This window comes from Chlamydotis macqueenii, chromosome Z (genome assembly GCF_036417535.1).
Source record: "Chlamydotis macqueenii isolate bChlMac1 chromosome Z, bChlMac1.mat, whole genome shotgun sequence".
Lineage (NCBI taxonomy): Eukaryota > Metazoa > Chordata > Aves > Otidiformes > Otididae > Chlamydotis > Chlamydotis macqueenii.
Window position 1 is genome coordinate 50,909,356 of NC_141593.1, and position 27,246 is coordinate 50,936,601.

The window sequence follows — 27,246 nt, forward strand, 5'->3', positions numbered from 1 at the left end:
TGCTTCTTAATGGTTGCCCTTGCTCTTGGTGTTTAATCATTTAAAGAGCACAGGGACATAGATCCCATCAATCCCCATACTCAGAGAAATATTTTGCTCAGACCATTTTCTAATTGAAATTCCTTGCTAGAAAGGCTCCTAGACATGGTACAAACAATAGTTCTCTCCACTCCCCCAAGCCGCTGCCCTTCAAAACAAGGGAGCAAGTCCCTCCTTTTCACACAGAAATCAGCCTGTCAGACAATAAGAAGTAACTTTCGGTCAAGCCATCTGGAACAGCTCACGCTGTATGCAGAGGAAAAAGCTGCCTTTGTTTGCACAGCAATAAGGCAGAATAAAAGGTAGTCCTACCCAAAACAGCTGCCAAGCAAAAGGCACATTACCCTGGGACACTTTTGGCCACATCAGCAAACTGAACATCACACGGTTTCAATTATTTTTATCCCAGACAAAAAAAAAAGGCAAGCTTAAGTGACGTAACGGGAAACAGCTGTAATCAAACTCTGGAAGGCAGCCTCCCTGCTAGCAGCAAGAGCTCTGCCGGGGTCTTAACTGAAGCTGATCCTGGAATCATCTTAATTTCACTGTAAATGGGACCCGGCGGCAGGCTGTGGGACTCGGGGAGGGAGGCGTGCCAGGAATTGTTGGCTGGCATGGTGCTGGCTCCTGGCAGCAACCCTTCCGTGAGAGTGGAGCACGTGCTAACCTGAAGTGACCCACTCTTGTGCGTGCTCTCGGAGGTTACTACCGTTCACGGCTCTGAGCTCTCTCGCTCTGATGTGAAGGCAGAAGACTAGCAAAGGGGAGGAGGCAGCGGCATTGTTTAGTTTAGTTGTGATTTCTGCTTCAGGGAGAGAATGTTTTTGCCTAGTAGCAGCACTTTGAAGTCATAGTCAGCCAAAAAGCAAATAACAAGTTTCTGGCTCAAAAAAACCACCCCAGTTTTGGACTTCTGACTCATGCTAGGCATGCAGGGCTTTTCTTAATCCATCATTTCACCTGCAAAAACAAATGCTTGCAGTCTCTACAATGTCACTTTGTCTCTACAAATAGCTATTTATGTTTTGCCAGAGCCTTTCTCAGGCAGTGTTGTGATGCCATTGCACTGACTGCCCCACAAAGACCGGAAAACAAATCTCTGCCCCAAAAAGTCAGTTAGACAAAGAGCAGACAGTATAACTACTCATTTAGATTAGAAGAGCCACAATATCTCTTCCACATGCCATACCTTCACCACAGCCAGTGACCAGTAGATACAACCAAGTAACAACCCTGACATGGCTGGCAACTGAGTGAAAAAACTAGAAAGGAGGCAAACCTCCACATGGAATTTGCAAGGCACTGCTAGGCAGCAGACGTACCGCAAGCCAAACAGTTGTGCCACTGCCGAGAAGCCAAACGCCCCAGAAAATGTCTTAATTCCTGCTCCTCCGATGAGGACTCAATCTTTAGCCACATACCTGATAAACTCCTATGATATTTGTAACTTGAAGTGCCAACAGGACTGCAAAGTGTGTGCTGCCTCTACTGACACTGGGAGAACGGCTGTAAGATGGGGAGAAGTTTCAAAACAAGCCAGTGATTTGACTTTGAGTTGTACCAAGGAGATCTGTGCTTCTTGTACTTCATTGCAGGCTAAGTCAGTAACCACAGTGATATGTTCTACTGATGCGAATGCACTCCTTACCTCTTTAATAAGCTTCCCAAGGCTCTCTCTCAAAGCTTCCACGGTTTCTGACAGATCATGCAAGGAGGAATTTAAAGAAATTCGTCTCTGCAGCAAGAGAGAGAAGGAAACTAGAAGTTACTGTAAAGCACAAACAAATTAAAACTCTTGTAAACATTCTTGTAAAGAGTAGTAAAGACTGTTTACATGGCAAAGTGCCTGATAGGGAAGACAGGCTTTCTGGGCAACCTTGAGCTTAAAATAACCTGGCCTTCAATGCCTCACAATGCAATAGGAACACCTCTTTTCTTCCTCACGGGTTAGGTATGCAGATGCCATAACCAGAGCTATCTCAATAAAATACTAAATACATGCGTATACACTTACAGTGCAAAGGATGACTTGCACCCCAGGTCACAAAACAAGCACAACCTACAGAACAGCATGTGGATAGACGTGAAATCCTGCAAGTCCTAAGGAGGAGATGCAAAGTCTACACAGGGGAGGAAAAGAACAGTTAGTAGACACAAGCTTTCAAGTGGGACTTCACAGATACCAGCTCAGACATAGAGAACTCCTCCTGCAGTGTACATCATCTTCACCACTCAAGTCCTCCCATCAGGCCTTGAAGTTTTTTTTATCTAAACCAAGGGTGTATTTTAAAACTACCAGCTTCCATTGAAGCAGAAAACCCAACTCTATCACCATGAAACAGCTGACGCTCACCATCATCACAAGAGAAAGACTGACAGGTTTCCAGAAGTGGAAGGCAGAGCTTTCAGAAAACAATTTGCTCTAGGCAGGGAGTCACACAAGACAACTCCTTGTTTCCATTTGCTCTACATGTAACTGGTGGGCCTGGATTATGGCTTGTGGGGTTCTTTCCCTTCTGTTCACATATCTGGATTATCTTGCATGGGAAACATTTGGACACAATCTTTCTTTTGGGAATAAGGATTAGAATGAATTCCTAAGAACTCATGCTAGCAGCTAGACATTGCAGCATTTGAAAACATGCTAAAGTTACAGCATTGTGACATACAGAGGAACAGCTTAGGCCCTTCATTTGCATGCACATCTTTTGGGCTGAAGCTTTAATTTTCACATTTTTCCTGGGGTGATTTCTGGAAGCAAAGCCTGGAGGGTTTCACATGTCCTAGCTGATTTGCTGGAGAGTGATAAGACCTGGTCAGTGTTAGCTGGTGTAAATGGGCACCATTCCACTGATCTGCCAGTACATTTAAGACCCAGTTAACTTTTCTCAGTGCACAGTTAGGGCTTGTGCCAGAGCCAGCTGCAAATTCAGAGAGGGTCTTGATAACTTCTATGGATTCTACTAAACACAGTCCTTAAGGTTCAGACAAATCAAAACACATCATTAAGGCTAAAGGAAAAGCAATTCAAACTCCCCACAGGCTAGGACCTTCTTGAAAGAAACATAGTCAGCAAATATCAAAGCTCCATAACTGCACTGCCACTTCAGTAACAAGATGAGGCAGAAAGTCCTAGGGTCTGCATAACAGCAGACGTGCTTGTTCAGCTCCATATACCTCATCAAGCTCTAGACAGATTTATTTTGTGCACTGCATTCAGAGGTTATTCAGGAACAGGGTGGATGAGGAAGAGTTTTCTGATGATATTAATTGGTTTAGAACAGTGAAAAGTCAAAAGCCAATTGCAAGGGATTAGTGAAAGGCCTCATGCTGACACACCGTTACAAAGTGCCAGACAAAATTCAGTGCTGCAAAGAAAAGTACATAGGGAGAAGACAGTTTCGCGTTAAGATACCATTTGATGGCTCTGAACTAGTTACTGCCAGTTGGAAAGTGAGATCTTAGAGCTAGAGTGATAAGATGCATCAACATCAATATAAATCCATGGTGCAATCCCAGTTCTCAAGTGCTATGTGCAATTTTGTGTCCTCCATCACTGAAGGAATGTAAGTACAGAAAAAAGGCACAAGTATGATTCAAGATAAGAACAGCTTCCGAAGGAAGAACAATAGACGACAGTTCTTCCAATGGGACCTGTAATGACAAACAGAGGTTATGACAGAGGTCTGTAGAATTACATGTGGGACGGAGAATAGGAACAGGGGATGAGTACTCACTGCGTCTCATCATACAGGACTACAGTAAAAAGATCAGTTTAAAACAGACTAAAGGAGCTACTGCACACAGAACTGAGTCAAAACAGATAACTTCTGCAAATACTGTGCAGTGCTGAAGGTACCAAAACTTAATGGGTGTTTGAGAAAGACTTAGGAGAGCTCATTCAAGTAAAAAAAAGCATACCAAGTGCTATTAAACACCAAGATCCCAGTAGCAGCTGAGAAAGTCTGAGTTGCAAGCTACTGAAGAATAGGACATTACATTGAGGAAGGGTTATTGTACGCTCGCCTCACACCTGCATTCTTTCACATGCCTCCATTATGAGCCACTGATGAACTTGCACTCATGGGACATTGAGCTGAACAGGACTTTGGTCTGACCCAGTACGCAAGCCTTACGTGATTCAAGGAGATTACAAATCTTAACCTGAAACGTGGGGAGAACTCACCTATTCTTTCATGCCTTACTACCCAGCCCTTTATTCCCTAACAAGTTCACAACACTCCAAATTCATTTCTCACTGGAGCTTGCAAGGATGCCATGGCTACAGAGGAAATTTTGCTGTCTTTACCACCACTCTTTGCATCCTAAAGCCCACTTAGGCAGCCTCTCACAAGTCACATCTCCAGAGACAATGACAAAAATCAGTCACGAAGGGCCTGTATTCTTTGTACAGATTAGCATATTATTAATTTCCCTGGAAGACAACTCTTTGCAGTAGCTCACTTAAAGTAGTTAATTACATTTATAAGAGCCTCTAGATTCAGGGCAGCTCCAGTAAGATTGGACCCACCAGTAGAGTGTCTTTCGTAGGCATCTGCACTAAATCTTGGGCAGGGAGAGCAATGACTTATTTTCTGGTGAAATACAGCAAAAAAGTCACCTGTCCTCTCTAGGCAAACTGCAGAAAGACAAAGTTCTAGGAGGTTTTGAACAGAATTGCCCTGTACAACTACTGCGTTACTGGCTGGCAAGTCATACCTTCATCTAGACTTGTCTTTTGGGGCAGCCAACACCACAACACTCTTGAGATATAGATTGCACTGAATGGATTCTGTTTGTATGTGCATGATATAAAACTTGAAATAGAAATAAATATTTGAGATACCTAAAGTTGACTGTACAGTCAAGATAAGCCTTGAATAAGTTCACCTGTCAGCTCCTGCAAGAAGGGATGGATGACTCTTTCTTTAACATGCAGGAGAATGCAGGTGTTTGAAGTGTTTGGAGGTCATAACAAAATTCAGCTACTGTCTACATCACACAGCTAATTGTTTCTGCCTAATGAGACCACTCTGCCCTGTTTGCTTTGAAATAGTTATTACAAATTTATACTGATCTTAGCAGAAACTTTACACTGAACTTTGCAGAAAAATCATGTGCTTTAAGCTTCTGCTTTTGTTTCCTGGGAGTGGAAGTCCCAAAGCACAGCTGCTTAAAAGCATGATATCATTGTGCTTGACTGAAAATGCTCTAAAAAGAGCAAGGAAAGCCACAAGTTCAGTTGCAGCATGTATTTACATTAAGAGACCTTTTCTAAAGCCATTTTTCAACTTCAATGCATTTATTATTCAATGCTTAGTTCATGCTAACCATATGACAAAATGTCACCCATATTACAAACGGAGAAAAACATATTTTCATATGCCTACCCCACAGTCCTTCAAGGACCACTACAGTACACAAGCCACAACATATTTATGGCTTATTACAGACCCACACCACTGGAAGTGAGTGTGGCAAAGCCCTTCTTAAGCAGCACTGCAGAGATTAAATCCTACAAGACCAATGTGAATTGTCTTTGTCATTTAACCCTGCCCCCAAACAGTTTTCAAAAGTGGGGAGATTTGCAAAGGGAAAGCTGTGCCACAGACAGGTTTTTTTTTGGTGAAATAAAACAGTCCCCACCCATCACACCCCCAGTCCAGTGGGACACCTCTGACTTACTGCCATTGCTCTTGTTAACTAGAGGTGCCTGTACGTTTTCCCAAACTGTGTAGTTCTTCTACAGGACAACTGCTGGCCTAGCACAAGAAGAAAGCTGAAAAGGAGATTTGTGTGCATGCAGTTAGAGGTATTGTTTCACTGCTGTTCTCAAACCAGCTTCTCCTGCCTCACAGTGTCATTGACTACACCCAAGGCAAGGTAAACCTCGAGAAGATGTGTCCACAAAGAGTTTGTACAAGATGTCTCCTATGCTGCGCAGTACGTATCGTTGGCCAAAAAGGGTTCAAGAGAATGGGTGAAGATTAAGACATGGGACCTGGAAAAGGGAATTTGGCTTTTTGAAATAGTTGTTGCTTCTAGTGGAGCGAATACTCAGTCAAGAAGGAAAGCTGGCCCTCTGCCTGTGATCACTCCCAGATATTCTGCTAGATTTTGACCTAAACAGCCCACCTCAAATCTGTTCTTATATAAGAAAAAGACACACTTTAACCTCCCTACCATGCCTTTCTGTGCTTAGCTCTATGTTCTCATCCTACAGAGCAAGCTAAATTGAAGTAATACGAATGATCAGTGGCAGAGCTAGAAATCCTAGTGGAAAATTTTAATTTCAAGTCTTTATTTGTCTTAACTGTACTATTGCACTTTGGGCAATGCTCAAGCTGTTCTGGATAGAACTGATGAGCAGATATGTGAAGAAAAGGGTTTATTTTTTCCCCTTCTTTTTGAAAAATTTCCTTAACAGTGCTGTGACATTTAGAGCTTATGCATTTCACCATGCATGCTCTTCAACTTCCTTTTTAAAACCGTACTCTGTCCATAATTTGCTAATAATTACTGTTTTGCTGTGAGTTACCTAGAACACTTACAGTTTCCCTCAGGCTGCAAATGCACACACACTTTAAGCCAGCAGAAGCAGGTGTTGATGTCAGAGTCTCAGCCCACACACACTTGCGCTTGCCCCTTCATGTTTCAGCACAAATGTTTTCATAAGCACACAATCAGGTCAGTCACTTCCAACCCAGGATCAATTCTGTGATGCAGTTTACTGCATCATCTTGCAGACGGAACAAACAGGAATGCACGTAGGCAGGAACAAGCAAGTGGACGCTGGCCTGAGTCTTCTGGATTAAGATAGTTTAAGAAGCTATAGCCACTCTACCGTTCAGATACCTGAGTAGTAAAACCTCCCATTTTATTATTCAGGCCCTTTGTGTTGAATTCACACAGTTCTTGCACACAGTTGCAAGTCCTTTTCACCCCAATTGTACTGACTTCATCATATTAAGATGCTGCTTCTCCACATATCACAGAATGCCGCAACCTGTGGAGCCTAGGTCCCATTACATGAGCCAAAAACCTGTCTGCAAATTGCTATTGTTCCTGCATTTGATTTGTCCCCTACTGTTACTTACTGAAATGCCATGCTGTGAAGTACAAAGGGATTAAGCAAATAACTTAAAAATAAATCTCTGGGCAAATTGTTGGCATTGGTTTACAGGCTCTGTAGTAGATATGGCGCATGCTAGCTTCAGTGTGCATGCCCAAGACTTGATCTACAGTGCCTTTAATGATAAGTTATGTCAAAAGCCTCCTTTGTTCATGAATAGAAAGTTCCCTCTTTGTTCAAAGATGTTATTGCAGGTCAAGGCACTTTTTAGCCTTCAAAGACACTAAGTTTCAAACGTGTTGGTCATGATCCTAGAGTTAATGTATTCATTTTGCCTGCCCACATTGAAGCCAGTTGGTTTTTATTTCACTCACTGATGCATTACTAGCTTAACTAGAGGGCAGCCTGTGACATTTTTCTGAAGAGAACTGTGGAGCTTTACAAGACAGTGTATAATACACAGCACATTTAGAACTGCTGGCTTCAGCACTTGAGCTTTTTGCCTTCTGAAGTCAAGATAATAAGCCAGCTTTTCAGAAGTCTCCCAAAATTGCACATCTTAATCTACTTTATTGTCACCAAGTGGCACAGAGTGGCTTGCTTTCACCAACAAACAATAAATATAGATGTAACAACACAGATACACTCAGTACCTGCTTCTGTCAGCTAAGTTGTAGAGCCTTCCATAAATGAGAAATGCAAGACAATCTCCAGAGGGCCCAGAACACCAATACTTAGTTGTACTATAGCCAGCTATTTTCATCCTCTTGAGTCCCCAAAATTCTAGCATCTATGAATCGAAGTAAATGCATGCATATACATCTAACTTCACACAAGAAACTGTTTATAGCCATTCCTTTTCAAACAGCACATCTTTGTTATGGGGACAATTTCAGTGCTGTTACCTCACTTCAGCTCTTAATGCTTATGATTATCTTGCTCTTCCAGCAGGAAAGAAAAAATGCAGACTGAGGACAAGTAGAAAACAGAAGGAGAGCTGTGGAGAGAAGCAACTGACTGCTCTACACTGTGCAGAAAGTAATATGACTCCAGTACTTGATAACAACCCTCTTCAGCTGGGGACAAAGCCAAGTACGTGGTACATGACTTTTGGTCCTAAAAGGCTCATCAAATTTGGAAACTCACACAGCCAAAGTGTTTGTTTCTTCCACAGTAGACAGAGTGTTTGTTTTAGTGGCTAACAGAGTGGGTTCTGTGGTCCCTTCTTCTCTCTACTGATATTTGCAGCACTAACTTCCTCAAACTTTTGTATTTTACCCAATATTGTGGACCTACAACAAAACATCACTGAAGTCACCCAGACAAACAGCTAAGTCTGCTCCAGTCTCCAATTACTCCCTAAATAATGTATTTTCCTGAAGTTCATTGAATTCTTGCTCCAAAACCCATTCAGTTGGTCAATCTTTGAAATGGGGCTTTAAAACTTGATTCTTCTTTGTATGAATCAGACCTACTCAAAGGTTGTGGCCTGCCACTGGCTAGAAACTTCTGCACTCAGTGGGCCCATTGTAAGGGCAGAGGGTGATGGTTTTAGCACTCAGCACAGGTCTAATATTTGGGCTCATTCCAGCCAAGATACAACATCAGACCAAAACACAGGGACAACTAAGAACTTGTTTGTTACTACACGGTATAAATACTTTCCTCTTGACAGACTGAACTGCAGACCACACACATTTATGGTCCACAACTACTGCGCTGCAACAGGAAGGGTAAGAATGACAGGAAGCAGCAATGTTGTTCACGCTCCAGTGATAAAGATCATCTCTTCTTTCTTACTGCCAATGAACAGCTCACTCTGGAAATGCAGGGATGAGTTCCTAGACTGAAAGCCCTAGAAAATGACAAAAGTGAACAATAGCTTCTCACAGCAGACTCACCTGAAGGGGCTTCAAAGGATTCAGGTTAGCACGGAAGGCTTGTTCAGCTGCCTGGAGTTTTTCCTTCGGCAAGGTACACATGAAGGCTTCAGAGTCCATGGCCGCTGTCTGATTTTGGATTGTAAGAAATTGAAACAGCATTGAGCTATTGCAGAGATCTCGCAGTCGCATTCGGTAACCAGACATCATGACCTGGAAAAGTGGGGAAAGCATGGCAGTCTCTCTTCATGTAAGATTCATAGCACAAAATTCATTATAGCCTAGACAAAACTAACTATTCATAACACTTCCAGATAGAGGTAAGAGAGCATTTTTCTCTATAAGTTGCACAGCCCTGACCCATGTCCAACTCAATTCCAAGAAAAACATGTTTCCCTGCTAAGCATGTGGGGAAGAAATCCTGAGGAAGGCAGGTCTCTCTCAATTTCTTCACACACATTCACAGAGCAGCAGTGATCCTGTCCTCCCACAGCAGCCATTTCCTCCAGCCAATGGTACACATATTGCCCAACCTTCAGTCTTCTGGGAACTGAGCCACAGAGGCAAAAGAAGGCTTGTGACCGGACACAAGTCTGGCAAATGTATGTGAAGAGCAAGAGACCCATGTCCCAAACTCCTTAGACAGATCTACCAGACATTGTCTGTGCTGTTCTGGATCAGGATCACCTTCTCCCTTAGCTCTGAAGTATCTCTTTACCAATTGCTGAGAGAAACTTTTTGTAGTGTTTTGGGACAGATAATGTACAAATGAAACCAATTATCTTACTGGTTGCAACATACAAGAGATAAGATCCTAGAGTCTTCTTTCACAGCTATATTTCACTTAAGGTGATGGTTTGCTTGTTGATAATGTTTCCTAATCCACAAGCAACCACCTTATTAATGACAGAAACGCACAAAATCCACCTGAATTATCACCAGTCCCTTTTAGACCTGATAGAATCATACATGGCCTAGTTTCTTTTAATAAGGCCAGTTACATGATTTAGGTGTGCTGAACAACGAACAGGTGCATGTCAAACAGGTGGACACTTCACAAAGGTGATAAACACAAGGAAAATACAGAATGTCCCGTTGTAAAGAATTTTTTGTTTGCCTTGAGGCTAGACAGAAGGAACAATTTTATTGTAAATGCACAGTGAACAACAGCTTTACAATTCATTTCTTCATTCTGTTCTTTTGTAATACCCAGCATGCATTGCCCAGCTTTGAGCAAAAACTAAGAGGATTGATCTACATCCCAGAAGAGTTAACAGCTCCTGAATCACGCTGGTAAGTCTGAAAATCTTCTTTCTAAACCAAAAGGACATCAACAATCGAGGGGGAAAATACACTATACTCAGAAAACAAGCAGATGGAACTGACTGGAGAGGAAAAAGATTTATAATGCAACACTTGTGCAATCCTTTAACTTTAGTCTGCATCCATACACCAAAAATAGGATGTTTCCATGCTGGATGATCAGCTGAATGAGTGGTATAGGTCTCGCATCAAAAAAGCTGGCCTTTTGAAAAAGTTTCAGTGGGGTTTTTTTTTTGCCAGCAGAGATACTACCACCATTGTAGCCATGCTGAAAAGGAGATATTCCTGTGGCATTGGAATGACCCTCAGCAGATCTAAGATCAGTCTAAAGCAGCTTCACTGTGTGGATATACAAAAAGGATTGTCTCTCAGTGCCTCGGTGCTAATTCAAAAAAGTGAAGGTGAACTATCCTTCCACCTCTGTCCACGTTTTCCACTTGGATTCTAAGGGCTTTTGGAGAAAAGCTGCTCTTTCCAAACAGTGAGGTCCACAGCACGTGAAGCTAGAACAAAGGCCCTGCCTGACTACTCCCCCAAACTAAAACACCCAGTCACACCAAGTCAATTCTCTGCAACCATTTCAAGCCACAGTGTCTCCAACAGGCAATTATATTCTAAATGGCACATTAAGTCCCCCAAGGACTCTCAAAATGCCAGTCCAAAAAGAGTTAGAAGTGACTGTTTCATTCTCACATGTCACATCATTCTCTCCTGGGACTGTCCCTGCTGCATGAAACAGGGAGATTTGTTCCAGGCAGCGTATGCCCCAGCCATTAACATTCACTTCTTACTGCCATTCAATGTGTCATGCTGCAGCCCTGGCCCAGGACCTCACCGTGCTCCTGCAGCTTTTTCAGGAACAGGACCTACTCCTGCCATTCAAGCCACATTACAGCTGTCTGGCTGTTCCTGGACAACAGCAGCACACTAGACTATTAGATAGCTGCCTGCAAACTGCTTATCCAGGCTCCTTCCAAACCCAACACCCTTCTGAGCACATCTGCCACTATCCGAGAAACACAAGGTTGAGCCACTCTGCCCCAGGAACCAACATACCCATGAAGACAAGGCCTTAGCCATTTTTATGTATTTGCATTGCATTCAGTATGCTGGATACACGACTCTGCTTGGCATGCTGGAGTACTGTCACTACAGTAACACCAGTGCACAACAGTCCCATTTCCTTGGTGATCTCAGTTCCTTACTTGTTTGCAAATAAAGTAAGGAACCTGAACCCAAAACTTCTGGGCTTGCCAAACAACCACAGGACATGAACAGATTGCAGAGGGCAGCTGTATTTGCCATGAGAGGTTTGCATACTCTGAATAGGGCCTTCTATAGGATCTTGTGAATTAAGTTGCGACCCACTCACACAGTCAGAGACCAAACAACTATTTCCTATTAAAACTGCAGTCACCATGCAGCTCAGTAGTGAGGTTAGATCTCCACCCCAGATCTCCAGCAAAATCAAAGGGGACCATTTTGTGAGTCAGATAGTGTCATCCTACAGGAAGAAAGGGCTCTGTCTCTCAGTTATTATCTGTATTAGAACAGTAGTTAAAGAAAGATTTGGTACGCCACTGTCCTCCTCTGTAGGTGACTGCTTTGTTGCTTAGATTAGCTCTTCCTGCCATCCCAGAGCACAAGCCACTGTTAAGATTAAACAACTTTCAGTGGCCTGGCAGAATCAGCACAAGAATTCTACAAACAAGAATAAAGCTTCAAGCATTTAAGTGAGAACTAGTCAAGTGACTACCCCTTCACCACCCTTCAGATGTTATGTACATAAAAGCTAAGCTTTTCTTCTCCTTCCACTGGCTTTGCCATATACAACCTATATATTATGGCAGTGACACAACGCAATGTCAGAGCTAGCTTTTTGCCTCTTTGAAAAATCCTTCTATCAGCTTAGCGAGAATGACAGATGGCTTGACAGAATTCAGTGAAGAACAAGACAATGTGTGCAAAGGTGGACAATATCTCTAAGACATGAAAACAAAGTCTGAAAGGACTACTCATCAACTCCAAACAAAAGATCTGATCTGGAGTTGGGAAGCAGAATGGATTTCCTCCTCCTCTTGCACATCACCTGCTGCACTGCCTTAAGAGAACCACAGGCATTCCTCTGAAGTCTGAGGCAACCAGTCCCGCCTTCCGCATTAGAAAGGATGCTGGTGGACCAATTCATCCAGTCTAGCAAAAAACGTGTTCTGAGCTTGAAAACAGCAGACAGCCACCCCAAGATAGGGGCTCCAGTCCTCTGTCACCGTTACCTATGTTTATGAAGGCAATCATGGGAGCACTGAGGACTTTAATCTGAGATCAAGACTCTCTTGTACTACATAACATACAAGTTTACTGTCTATCTTCAAAAGGCAGCCACAGATGGGAAAGCACCCCTTCTTCCATGGCACAGGAACCTAAGGCAGAGCAACACACAGAAACCCTGCTCCAGCCCATACTGAGTGCCCAGAAAACCATGCCATTTTTATTTCTAATCAAAGTAAAACAGTTTGAACAGCACTAGCAACCTAATTAATGTTTTACTTGGATTAAAAAAAAAACAACAGGAAAAAAGAAATTATATTTAGCCTGAAGGGTACTAGGCTATTTTCTCACACAGATCAAAACATTTGCATGTAGGTCTCAGAGTCCCTTTACAGCTTTCAACCAAAGACGACAGTAAATTGAGTGCAAAAGGGAAGAGAGAAGCAGGGATTACATTTTCCTCTGTGATTGTACAACATCTAGCACAGAGGGGTCCTGCACTGTGGATCCTGGCACAATGGTTAAACAAACAATAGACAAGCATTATGTTAGCAGTTGAAAGTGCTCTTTACCTGCTGGAGGTTGACCTCTGCATCCAGTAGCTCCTCTACCGCAGATGATGGCATGGACACATTATGATGGAGGAAGTCTGAGAATGTCTCATTGTCAACCAGGAAATCCCGAAGTTTCAAGTCTGGAAAGTGACAAAACAAGCAACATTCTGGTCAGGGCAAAGCCAAAAGGAAACTCATGTGAGAGCTCTGAACAGGAAAAGCAAAGCTGACTAGTGGGGGAGAGGGAATTACACAAATCACAGGACAAAGGGAAAAGAAGAGCTACTGGCAAAGTGCTCTGAAATTTGGCAGCTTTCAGAGATGGCAATCCATGATGTCTTGATCTCAAAAAAAATAAAGAACCTTTAAAACCAACTCCTTTTAACATCATTACTTCAGCTCAATTTGCACATACAGACACAGAAGCAGTAAGGCACACGAAGCTGCTCCCCTGACCTGGGATAAAACCTACCCCAGCATTAGCCTTGCACAAAGACTCAGCTTCACTTAATCTGTGTTGTTACTGAACACAAGACTGAGCTGGTGCACAGACTACTGAGGGATTTACTAGCCTGTATTTGTATTAATAGTAGATACCATAGTATCTACTATTATTATCATAGTAGATAACATAAATTTCAAAGTCTGACACATGCAGGCACACAGATACGATACAGAATCACATGCAGATCCAGGAGGCAATCTTAACCACTCGGCAAAATTTCTGCAAATGCTTTTTAATTCCATTTTCTTTCTCAAAAGCTTCGCCTTCTGAAGCCATCAGTGTCCCAGCTCTTGGCTTTAAAACAAATTTGTATCTCAGACACAACAGTGGGGAACCATTTTTAAATTATAATCCATGTACCCTATTATGAAGTTCACAAACCTGGAGCTTAAGCAACTGAACCTCACAGTTTTGGGTTCTTTTCGGTTGTGTTTTGTTTTTTTTTTTTTTTAAGAAAAGAAAGGACAATTCTATCTTTACTACGCTTACATAAGCAGCAATGAGGAAAGCAGCTATGCCAGAAGGAGCTGAGAGAGCAAGTCTCATAGGATTTAAGGTGGTGAAGATTTCCAGGCTAAGCAAAGTCACCCAGCTAGGTATCCTGCTGCTTTTTCTGCTCTAGGAAGAGAGGATGTCACAGTCCACGACAAACAGTGGAAAACAATGAGCTCTAAAGGGAAAGCAATGCAAACCCCCAAGAGTTTGTACCTTCTCCCTCCTACAAGGAACAACTATAATAGAAGATTTTTTTTTTTCCCCTTTTTCATGGTTTTTGCTCAGCTTGGCAGGTGACACCCTCAAGAAAACCCAACCCTCAGGAAAAAGCATACTGGGCACTCAGGGTGCCACCGGCAGTAACAGTGAGGCTGGCAGTTCGGGTGCCACTTCTGCTTCCCAGGGCCGGAGCCTGACAGAGCAGCTGGCGTGGGGAGGAAGCCACGCGCTCTCCTCTTGCAGCACGAAGCATGCAGGGGTTACTGACGGTCATTGCTCTCTCGTCTACATATCCAGTTACAAATTCCCTGTTGCCTTTTTGTTCCACACGAAAAAGTAAATCACCCTCCTCTGCTGAGGCGACGCAGAGGTTACTTTGGGACGAAAGTTTCCCCCTTGCCCTCCTCCCCAGCAGGACCATGCAGCAACATACTGATTTTGACCACATTAACTCCCCACTGCACCCCACCACCGAAATCAACTGCCATCCCCTCTCCCAGCCTGGGGAAAGGCTGGGAAGAGCCAACTCCTGCAATAACATAAAAACGTCCTTTTCTTTCCAGCAGAGGCTAAAGCACCCTGCTTTACCACAACTAGAGGAAAAACTCCCCTTGCCCTGATTCCTTGGTTAATTCCTAAATGCACAGAACTCCCTAAACACTTCTGCAGCTTGTTTATTTTTTTGGTGAGATCATCAACAGTTCAGAAACTCACAACGGACAAAGGGGTAGCTGGCTGAAGGCACACTGGCATGCAGAGATCAGATGTTTGCAAGCTTTTTCATTTAATCTGTCCTCATTTAAAATATTTTTCAAGCTTGTCTTAAAGGGCCACATACCTTTTAAAGAAATGTAAGCAAGCAATGATTCTCCTACTTTTCTGTTTCCTTGTTCTTTGGCTTTTGGGTTTGCCTAGGCTTTTTTGTTTGGGGGTTTGGTTCGGGGTTTTTTTTGCCATACGGAAGCAGGATTTTCTTGGACATATTCTATGGCTAATTGCAGGAAAGCAACCTGAACTACCTTAGGATTCCTGCTGGCCTGTCTGTAATCATGACAGGGAGTAATAAAAAGCCTGCCATCTTCCACAGCTGTAATTAACCAGCCCAGCATTGACAAGGGATTTCTCCCCTGCCCTTTTGTCACACCAAGCATTTTCAGACTTGGTCAGCAGTAGAATTTACTGAAAATTGAAGCTGCCTTCCAGGGCAACTCCTACAAACGTCTGAAGAAGTTTTCATCATCATTTGGATGAAAACACGAAGGGAACAGAACATAAAGTTACCAAAACTGCTTGTGGGACAATGCTTGGCGTCCAGCCAGCTGGTCATGGACTCGTGCTCACTGGTCATAACCCTTGACTGCCCAAGACCACACATGCAATCTCTGCGAGACCAAGGCACTGAATCCTAACATAATGGTCCCACTGCAGTGCCCTAGGGAAATAGCCAGCCCTTCTTACCATGCATTTCTTACCGTGCCCTACCCTATGTGGTCCTACTTCCAGCACTTGTGGCTCAGTGTCTTACACAATCCTGCTCAATCATAGAAGCATGTGTAATGACTTGCACAGAAAAGCACCAGACACTGCTATCACTCTAAATTCCTGCCCTGGATACTTCAAAAAGACAAGAGTTTTCCCCTTGAAAACAGCCGTTCTCCTCCAAGACTGCTTGCCCAACAGGGCCTAAGGAAATACAAAAGCATTAGTTAAAAGAGCTCCTCCAAAAACAGAAAACAGAAGAAACAGGCAAGTCTTTTGAAGGCTAATACCAAACTTATTTAATAATGCAAACATCTGAGGTGGAAGAACAGATTTTACAACCACAGGCCTACTACTGGAATATTTTCCTGCCATAGAAGTTCAGACACACTATCAAGTTACTGAAAACTGTGAGGCAAAAATGTATCAGCTCAAACATGATTTAACTCACGCATCTTCTCTGACACCTGAGACTGATCAAGAGAGACGGTCAACTATTGCAAGCTGGCTGGCACAGAGCAATGCAGCTGCAGCATCCGGACAGCACATCAGGGAGAAGTCTCTCCACATACTTCTGCTGACGTGGACATGCAGCCTCTCCTTCCCCCTCCCCTTCATCTTCAACAGAAAACCAGGGGAGCTGCAGTGCCACAGGCTTCCCTCACCACCACCATAGGGTACGTCCTCTTGGTCGAAACCTCAGGTCCCAGCAACCAAGACAAGCCCCACGCACAAATGTGGAGATGAACATGAGGTCAGATTGAGCAACCACGCTCAAAGACAGTCAGATCTGATGTGAACTATCTCCGCGATTCAGTAGTGGGATGCACATCTGCAGAAGAAATACTAAGGTAGCTCGTTCTCATGGTAGACTACTTTTACAGTTTTAGTCCTGACCCCAAGGCAGTAACAGCAGGTCCTTCCTACAGTCATGTAAGGAAGACTCCAGCAGAACCAAAAGCTCCCAGAGCTGGAGGTCTTGTGCCTTAACCACAAAGCCACCCTTCCTCTCTGAAGTCACAGGTCAAGATTAGACAATTGCATATAGCAGCATTTCACAGATACTGACTCCACAGAAGGCACAGCTGTTCTTCATTTCCACATAGTTCAAACCAACCTTGCAAGCTGAATTCTGGGCATGGAAACCAGAAACTCATGATTTTCAGATTGTGGAACATCTCCTCTAGAACTGACATGCTGTTTTAAATATTTTAAAGGTATACATTCTGCTGACAGCTCAACCTTTTCCAGCAACTTCATGTCTGAGCACAGAGCTAGGCTGATCTTGCTTAAAAATCAAATCATTGTGACAATAGGAAAAAAAAAAAAAAAACACTACTCAGAGCCGAAGACATTCACATGAATCAGATGAAGAAAAACAGAACCTCCATGCTTGCTACATTATGGGTTAAATGAAACAGCAAACCAAAAAATATTCATTATAAGAAATAGCAAGTCAGTGCTATGTGGAGTTTGTTCCATACAGATCAGAATCGAAGCACTGATTGTGGGGTGAAAAAAAAATGTATATGGTCCATATGTTCTCCACAGTCAGGCTTTTAGTGTTCTCATTCTGGTGAAATACATCACCAGTTACTTTCATAAGCTCAAAAGGTGGCTCAATGCAGTAAAGAGAAAGAGAAGCCACAGTTGGGAACCAGTTTTCATTTGCAGATGTTTCTACAAGTATGACCATAACAGGTCCCACAATAAGTTTTAACTATTTCCAGCAATGCTCAGAAGATCCATAGACAAGTGGGACAAAAAAGCCTGGGGGGACAGGTTACAGAACAAGACTATTTTCCTCAAACTTCTCTCCCATTATTTCTTGCTTCACTTGGAAGCACAGAGGGCTCATACCTTCCTCCAGAAACTTAATGGTGCAGTGTCTTTTAAAATTAAACAATAGGATAGAAAACCAAAACCCCACGGAAATTGTGGCTACAGTTTTCATATCCTGAACACTGCCTTCTAAAAATAACAGGCACGCAAGTGGTATTTCAACATATTCCAATCCAGCAGAGAGTACAAAGCTCACCAGGTCTGACTTCAATTTGTGGGGTTTCTGCCCAAAAGGCTTATGCCCATAATCTACGATAAACCAGATTTTCAGCCATTTCAAAACTAGCAAACTCAGTGACAGTTAGATCTACTGTTTACTTCTCAGTTTCACATGTTCTAAGTCCCTACAAGGAACTGGGTGAAGGAAGGGTAAAAAGGGGATTCATGTTAAGTTAATTCAGAAGCTAAGAGGAAAGCAGAACAGCATGTCCCATCTACAAACATGACTATCTTCAGGGTATTTCACTCCCTACTGATGGAATGTGCAAGGCAGAAAACAATTATGTTATTTTCTGTATATCCCTTGCATGGAAGATTTACTAGCCTTCAGCTAAGCCTGTATTCCTCTCAGCCAAGCATCAAGGCAATAGAGAGGCGGGTGTTAGACTATGACCCTTTACTTCTCATCACAGAGACTGCTCATAGGGCAACTCAATTGTTTTCACAAAGCAGTATTAAGGCATCACAACAAGATGAAAGGGTGAGACGGGATGGGGCATGAGGAGCTTTAGCTTTGTTCTTCAGAGTCAGCAGGTTTCCACAAGTGCCCAAAAGAGTCAAGAAAGACAAATGTGTTCCTAGCACAGTATCAGAGCTATCTGTCTCCACCAGGACAACAGAAGGAGCAAAGCAAGGGAGAGTGGCAAGTGAGCAAATAAGGCATTTTCTTTTTCCTGCACAAAGAGTTCAGATTCACAGCTCCCAGTTCCCCAACTCAGGTAAAACTGCACTTCTGTAGCAAGGGAAGTGAGTGTGCTGCACCTCTACAGCACTCTCACTCAAGGGCAGCAATGCAGACACCCACACCAGTCTGATTGCACAGCTGGCTGTCGAGCCTGTGCAACGCCACTCCACAGCACCTGGGTATGACCAGAGGAAAAGGTCACAAAGCTCCCCGGTCACACAGGGCTGCTTCACCCAGGGCATCGTGTGTTCACTCGCCATACTCCCAGCAACAGGAGTCTTTGCAAGACACAAGCACATGAAGGGGTTAAAGCTGAGACCAAGAGCTGGAGCTTCAGATCCAGCAGCTGAAAGCATTGACTGGTAGCACATGTGACCACTACCAGGGCTCCAGCTAGAAACTTACCTTAGCATTCAGCAAACCTTCAAACAGTGAAAGGACAGGCAGGCAAACCAACTGCTACTGCAGAATTACCTTGCAGACTGGAATTTTATATTAATTTTTCAATGAAGTATCTGGGAAGTACTCCTCAGGAATACATGATGGGTGCACTTGAACACCTTAACTGACTTTAACAATTATTACCCATCACCATGATTTATAGACAAAAGGTGTCTAAAGTTGCTTCCCATAAAAAAAATATGGGCTTTCAAGTGAGTTCAGTAGTGGAACCAAAGACTGAATGACTTGAATTGACGATCATACAGAGAAAATGGCAATCTCCTAATGTCGAAGCCTGTTAAAGCATTGTACTCTGCTGAGTCAGTGATCCCAATCTACAATGTGAAAAAACTAACCTTTCAGGTGGGCCAGTGCTGGGCTTGCCAAGGCAGCAAGTTTTTATCTGCCCTCATTATATTCCTAATTTTGGACAATATGTCCAGAAAGTACGATAAAATAACATTTTAAAATTATTTTTTAAAAGTAATTACTATGTTTTAATTCTCCTTTTCCTATAAGGCACTCTTTCCTCTGTGTGGTGGGAATAGCTTTGAGCTGCCTGTATCCCTACTGACACTAGGAGCTAAAACTGTCCTCTGAACAAGCTGGACAGTCATATCCTGATTTGCCATCAAGCAATCAAGTACCTCAGCAGGCCTGTTATGCAGGATCAGCTACTGTGAAAATACAAGAAATGTTGCTCCTTCTGCAGCCATGGCTTGATCTGTTTTTATGGCAGGTTACAGCTCTCTGCTCTGTGTCCATCAGACATGTAACAGTGCTGCCTTTGCAAACATCAGATAATACCCAAGTGAGGACCCACTTAACCAGAGCCCATCATCTTCATGTATCTGTCATGTCAAGCAGTGACATGAGTAGCAAGGAGGCAGCCTGCCATCCCTCTCCAGGAGTTAAGATCTCTCCTGGGAGAAAGGGAAACATTGCACAACATGCCCAGGCCTTTCCTCACATCTTGGGACTGGTATCATCTCCATTCCTCTATAAGTCACCAGTTTTGCTCAGAAGAGCTTTAAAAATAGTGGCCAGCACAATCACTCTGGCACAAAGTACAGCTGACACTGTGTACTGGTACACGCCCAAGAGATCAGTCCTTGGTTAGCCTTCACTGAGGGTACGTTTTCTTCAAGGATGCAGAGCCCACTTAAGCCGGCCAAGATCCCACCTCCAGCCTGGCATGGAAAGTCATGAGCAAACACATGGCTCATACCTCTCTATGGTAGGACTTCAAGTTCCAAACACCATCAGGCCCCCCTCCTGTATGACACACGTGACAACAGAAAGACTCTACATCAAAAAGCAAAGACACAAAGCACAGAAGCAAAAGCCACAGGCTGGTCACCAGCAGTCCTGCCAGCAAACACAGCCTGAAGAGCTTCTGTCTACGAAGGGATGCACCCAACCACCTTCCTAGGCCCTGTGTAACACCACAGAAGACAGGTTCTCATGTCTTCCCCTCCTGCAAGCCAAATTATGTTATCAGCTCAGAAAACTGTGAAATACAGCTTGCCAATGAAAAAAAACAGAAATAAATTTATTCAGGCTTCTAACAGTACAAAAAATGAAGCAAGCTTAAAGGAAACATCCTAAATATCTTCACTACCTTGCTCTAAGAAGCAAATCCTGAGCTCCAGACTGCACAGAGGTTTCAACCAGGTATAACTGGTTGAAAATTCTTACAATCATGGAGTGGTTAGAGTTGGAAGGGACCTTCAAAGGTCATCTAGTCGAACCCTCCTGCAAGAAGCAGGGACATCCCCGACTAGATCAGGTTGCTCTTCTGCTAGTTTTCACAAAATAAGGACAAACTGCAAAATTCTGAGCCTTTGAATTGGCCTGTCAGCCAATAGAGACGATTAACCTCAGATCTGACCAGATACAATACTTCATTATTAGAACAAAATTATATTCAGGAGTAGTATACAGAACACATTTAAGGCTGGTACAGGCTATGCAGAAAGTCTCTAAAGGTAAAATCCAACTCAGAGAAAGAGAAGTGCTTCCAAAAAGGCAGAAAGAAAGGACTTGCTGTTAAGATTGGATTTGGACTGCACTAGGAACATTATACCCTAGATAATACAGAGATTTTCTATGTTTCAAACCATCATCTCAGAGTAAAATACATTAAAAAAAATCATCACTAGACAGACTGGAAACCAAATGCCACGGTTACATCCAGCCACATACCACTATTTTAATGGCAAACACTGGTGTAAGCATATAAGGAATGACATCATGCTATTAAAAAGCATGGAGCTAAGCAAAAGTTGAAAGTACGAGCTGTGACCAAAGAGAACCTCATCCAAAACTCCTTGTACCTGAGCAAGTGACTTTAAACTCAGTGGAAATTCAAGTCACAGGAAAACGCAGGACTGGACATTTTAATCAAATGACCGTTACTAGCAGCAGAACGGTTTTCATGAGCTGGCTATGTGAGCAAGCATCTGCAAAATTGCTGGTTCAAACAAAAACAGAAGACTCCTATATCAGAACCATTTCAAAGTCCCAAACCAAGCCGGCAGAACCACTCCAGCAATATCATGCTACTTGAAACTTATCACAGCACCAGCTATCTAGTTTGAAAGGCTTCTCCCACAAAAATGGTATAGACAACGATGAACCCCAAGCAAAATGACAGGCAGAGCTGCCCAGGATCAAAGCGTCCTGACTGTCCTGTACTTACGTTTGTTTAGCCTTGCATATAAAGGCCGCTGAGAAGAGAAAAAGCCTCTCCTTCTTTGTGTGTGAAGCCTCACCCTGACAACAGCTCCCTTCCTCTCACTTGTTACAGATTTGGGGAACGTGACTCACATCAGACTTCTTTCAAAGTTTAACAAAATATCAAGTCTGCAGTCAGCAGATAATAGTGGGTCTTGCTTCCCCTACATTCAGGAAGACCTGTTACTTCTGGATTTAGTGCCAAGTCCCAGTGCAGCTTATCTAGCACGTAACAGCAAAAGTCACCTCCAGAAAAAGGGTCATATCAACCCAAGAGGTAGGAAACAATGTTAAAGATGAACAAGGATAAGCCAACTATCATAGTCCAATTAGTTTAAGCAGAAACACTATCTACTTATGCTGAAAACATACCTAAATTACATCTAAATACATCTAAATTATTTCAACCTCTGATGATTGCTCCCTATGTTTCAATTTTGATGGTAATTTGAAAATGATCCTTGTGGAGAGTAATTTGGTTTTGCTTTTGAGACTTAAGTCCAAAGGAAGAGCAGGGGGGTGACCACGAGGCACGGGGCAGGAAATCAAGCTCCAGCACTAAAACAAGAGATTACATTTTCTCTGCCTAGTTTAGGGCAACCTTTACAACCATTCAACCCCTCCACTAGTATAAATCTGCCTGTTGAGTAACAGCACTTCAAAATAATTAAAGAATTTTCTCTGTGTTTGGGAAAGACTGAAAAGCAGATGTTATTAGATACACATTGCCCAAACAAATTCCCATAAAGTCTTAGCTAGAAATCATGTCTCTTGTATGTTAAGTGGAACACCATACTGCTGTTCACATCAGGATGCTCTCAACAGACCCTGCTGTGGTAGTCTGAGGAGCTCATCCTCCTCAGGTTAGAACCATCCAACATCAGGTTGGTGTTCTTCTGGACTGTCAATACACTGACCATTCCTTCCCTTCAGTACTAACGTAACTTGCTAGCTGAAAATACACCTTGGAGTACTTGCACCAATACCTGTGTCCACATGGAGGACAGGAACTTTACTACTAGAGACAGAAAAGAGCAGTGCCTCTTCTTGCTTTAAGAACCTGGTCCTGTGCACCAGAGTCCCAAAGCAGCGCAGTTAACCCAAAGAAAACTGAGTGTAAACTGAATGTGTACTGCTGGGGAGGTCTGTGTGTTATTTATATGGATGCATTGCTAAGACACTTTGCACTTTCTTCAGGTAACAGCAAGAGATAATATGAAAAAGGAAGGAAAGGGACCAGGTAGGTGAAGTGGTCTTAAAGAGCTACTTCATTGTCTTGATTTCTGTTCTCTGGCTTCACAGCACACTTCTTCCCACCTGATGGGCAATGGGCAAGTATGTGAACAGAGCAGGGCAACAGTATCTGGGAACAGGGATATCTGATGGCTGCTGACCGTGATGTCACATAGCTGTGCCTTTGCTGTGAGGAAAGTTGTTAGGATAGCACATTTTCATGCCCACATCTTGTCTCAATGGCAAAGCACAACTGTTCTGAAGCAGCATTTTGTTGAGTAGAGAACAGCTGCTGCTTTCCTAAGCAGCTGGTTGGCACAAGTCAGAACAGGCACTCAGACTTGAGATACTGCTGTCTCTGCAGTAAGCTGTCTTTGCCCCCATCAGCAAATCCCCTTCTGCCATATACATATGCTCAGTCCACTTTAGATATAGTTCAGTTATGTTTCAGCTGCACTTGCTAAAACAGATGAACTACAGGAAAGGACCTTCTGAGACATAGTAGTTTATGCTTATTAAATTCTGGCTGTCTGGTGCAAAGTCATGCAAGCTGTCACACAAACCTTCTGTCAGTGTAAACCAAAAATGCATCTAAGGACTAAATCAGGTAGTATTTGCTTCTGAAAAGACATGTTTAGAACAGAAAGGTTCAGAGAGTAGGAAAAAAACCAAAAAACAAAAAAACCCCACACTCACAAAGGGTCTTTATTTAAAATCCCTTGAAAGGGTCTTTTATTGCACCATCCTCAAAACTGGAACTAAATTAGATGTGGAAAGTAACTTTGTCTGTTTATAGATGCGTGTCACAGATCAGCCTGAGCCTCCTCCACATATAGCTTAGTGCTGCCAGGTCAGCATGAAAAAAAGCTAGGGCAAGATCTTCAGCTAATAGATGAGTTACACCAATTTTTCATCAGCTGAGGATCTTATGCCACACAAACCTAACCAAAGCATGGTACAAGCATAAAAATTGTAACTTGAACCAAAAACCCATCTTAAGACAACAACTATTTGATAAAATACAGTGACACTAAAAAAAACACCCTAGGGCTGGAAGTGAAGAATGCTGTAGTTTGAAGCCACAAAGAAATTTAGCAAAGGAGGTAGAATATATTGTTCAATTTGACCAAAAATAAATTTTTTTTTTTGCATCTGTTTCCTATGAAAGAGACTGTCTACAAAAATTGAACTCCCATAGATTTTTTTAAAAAGAAAAGTCAGTCAAGTAGTGCTCTGCCCTCCTGCCTGCATACAAGTGAGCTTTGATTCAACATCTATAGTATTTCAAAGCAATCATCTTTTATTACATCCTGACTACATTGAAAACTGCCAGATCCTACTGTGTTTCAGAATGAGCATTCCAGTTCCTTGGCAGCTGTTTGTTTATTTAGCTCACAGGAATGCTGTAAAAATTAGGTAATAAGTGTTCATAACACACACTGAAGTTGAAATGTATTATTGTTAGAGAAGGCTCCAAAGCTGAATATTAACTTGAGAGATACAGGAGGTCAGACCTAAATTAGGCACTCTGGCCTCAGTACCAAGTCAGACACAGAAGTGGATGGAGTTTTTTCCAACTGTTGCAATTTCATAATAGCCACTCTCATGAGAGCTCAGCCCCATGGACATCCCCTGAGAAAACTGAACTTTTCACCAGATGACAGTGGTACAAGTTTCCTAGGGGACTACTAACACCAAGCTCAACATGGAAAGTCTCTGCCTCACTCTCTCAACCAATCTCAGATTGTAGCTTAAATAAAGTATGCACAGTCTTCCACAAATCAGGCAATTTCTTCAGATTCTGAGATTAGAAGTCACCAAGAACAAATACAGAAATTTTGCCAGAATGGAAAACAGAAAATAAAAGTAAATTGAAGTTAACACTGAGAGCATAAGTTTTTGGCAACATAATGCAGGTATTAGCAAGCTGTTAGCAAGTTCACAAGCTGTACTAACAAGGTTGTATACAAAAAGGTAGAGATATTGGGAGATAAAGGTGTAATTGTTTACTTCTGGTTTACTAGCTGGTTCAAAATAAAAGTTAATGTTGACAGACCAGGCTGAATAGTGTTAGGAAACTGAAGAAAGTACCCAGAACATATTAATACTCTCCTGCTTCTGCAGCACATGCCAATATTACTTATACTGCGACAAGCACAGTAAGCAATTCTTGTTTTCTTTTTCACTGTGTCTTTATCTATACAAGTTAAAAGCAAGATAAAGACAGTGCCTTTAAGGTACAGTGATTTGGTATCTGTTGGAATAGCTGTGTTGCTAATTGTAGATATGGGCACTGTTGGCTTCCCTGCATGCAGTCAAACCATTAGCTGGCACCATGAGGACAGCTGATCTCAAAGCAACCAAACTGCCAATGCAGCCCTTCACCAGTGCAGATCAACTATGACATCTCTGCGATTCTCCTTAAGTGTTTTTAAACAGTGTTCATACAGCCTTCTCTGATAGGATTCTCAGAATGTTTTTCTGAAGCTCCTGTCACCTAGCATAGTGCAGACACCACAGCAAGGCCAGACTTAACACTACATAGGTTTCTTTCAATTCCACTTTCAAAGTGATTTCAGTCTTTCCCTCCCACATCCATACACACCTAGAATCCAAGCTGGCATAATTCTAAACCTCAGTCTTCAAAAGCACCTCAGTAGAAGGGAAGTTCAGACCAAAACCAAGCATCAAAGCCCAGTTCTGCAGAAACAGAAGACAGCAATGCACATTATGCGGTATCTATTTACCCATCTCAGCCTCTAAGCAAAGTCATGTAGTAACAATGCTGTTACAGACTTTTAAAGAAGTTTCTGGAAGTCCATGGACAGCCCCACGGGAAACAAGTATGATTTTCCTGGCAACAGGCTTAATGCTGCAGCAGACCTTTATGCCTAAACCTCTATCAATATGATTTTATTATTTTAATCTCATCTTTGGCTTCAAAATATTAAGGAAAACAGAAGCAGAAAGTGGTAACTGTGCAAATGTGTAACTTGGCAAACATCATGTCACCTCACTAATAAAAAGCTGCATAACTAACTGCCCAGCACACCACTTGGGACCTACACTGCCACAGGAAGTCTTCTCTACCTTTGCCTATCCCTTGACTATCAGCCTCCCAGTTTCAGTCTGGGACGGAAAAAAAAAAAAAAGTGGACCCATTCAACTCACAAAGACTTTGTCCACTATCTGTAGTAAGGGACTTGAAGTGCCCTTCCAAGAATGATTTGGAAATGTTTTTCTAGAAGATCTGCAGTTGCCTGCACAACAACCATTCACTTATTAAAAAATAAATAAATCTAAAGGCACTCAGGTCTGTGCCTGTTCAGAGATCCACCAATTTGAAGAAAAAACTAATTTGGCCAATGTGTGAAAACTGCCACGTGTACCTGAATCTCCTAACTGCCCGATCAACATGGCACACTACAAAACTTCGTGCAATCCAAGCACCCCATATGGGCAGCGTGTTCCACTTGCTCTATCCCAAAACACTGCAGCTGACCGAAGCAGACACCACATCAGTTCCCATGCAGTCCCAGGCTCCCCTTCCTGGCTAGGATGCTTTGGGCTGGGAGGAAGGAGCAGCCTGGAATGCCCTGGGGAGTTCTGCTGAGAGTTAATGCAAAATAAGTACTTTGTTTTCAATACAGGTTAAAGTAGTCTTCCTACCCACCCTCATGAGTCAAGATCTCTCCACTGATACCACAGGGATGTGTTTTTGGCAACACCTTCCCCGGCCTAAAGGAAAGACAGAGAACTGTGCACCACTATGGAACACAGAATCAGAGAATCCAGTTTAATACTTGCATGCAACCATGCAATAGCAGAAATGTCACCTTGCCACCACTGGTGTCTGCAGGTGTTTCCAGGGGTGAAGGCCACCTGGACATAGGAGTTTGTTAGTCCTCATTCTAGCCTGGCTGGTTTTTGTTAGGATCCTTCTGAAGGGAAGTGAGGGAAGAAATCAGCTTATTTAAGGAGAGCTAGGCAGGTGTAAGAATCAGTTTGAATGTTTAGTTTGAGGGTGTGCAGTCATCTCTGTTAGGGAGAAGACACTGGAGGGAGTTAGCCATCACCTAATGTCATCTGGCAGATCATGTACAACACCCTGTTCCCCCGAGCACCCTGATAATCACACAGCAGGGCACACCAAGAGAAAGTCTTTCCCAAGGCTGCTCTTCAGCCCAAGCCCTCCATCATCCTTTACCTGTTAAAATAGAAGAAGCACTATTAGCACTGCAGACAGGCTGCAGACT

At 42.8% G+C, this 27,246-nt stretch overlaps 1 protein-coding gene across 6 annotated transcripts in view; it reads right to left on the reverse strand.

The window, feature by feature from the left end:
- ABCA1 (ATP binding cassette subfamily A member 1) overlaps nucleotides 1-27,246 on the reverse strand; it is a 93,309-nt gene that overhangs the window by 36,712 nt on the left and 29,351 nt on the right. For all 6 annotated transcript variants that reach the window (XM_086770234.1, XM_086770232.1, XM_086770231.1 and 3 more), the window contains 3 exons: nucleotides 13,155-13,276; nucleotides 9,013-9,204; nucleotides 1,688-1,774 (listed from right to left, as the gene is read on the reverse strand). In XM_086770234.1, the coding sequence (XP_086626360.1) occupies nucleotides 1,688-1,774; nucleotides 9,013-9,204; nucleotides 13,155-13,276 (401 nt within the window). The remainder of the gene's footprint in view (nucleotides 1-1,687; nucleotides 1,775-9,012; nucleotides 9,205-13,154; nucleotides 13,277-27,246) is intronic.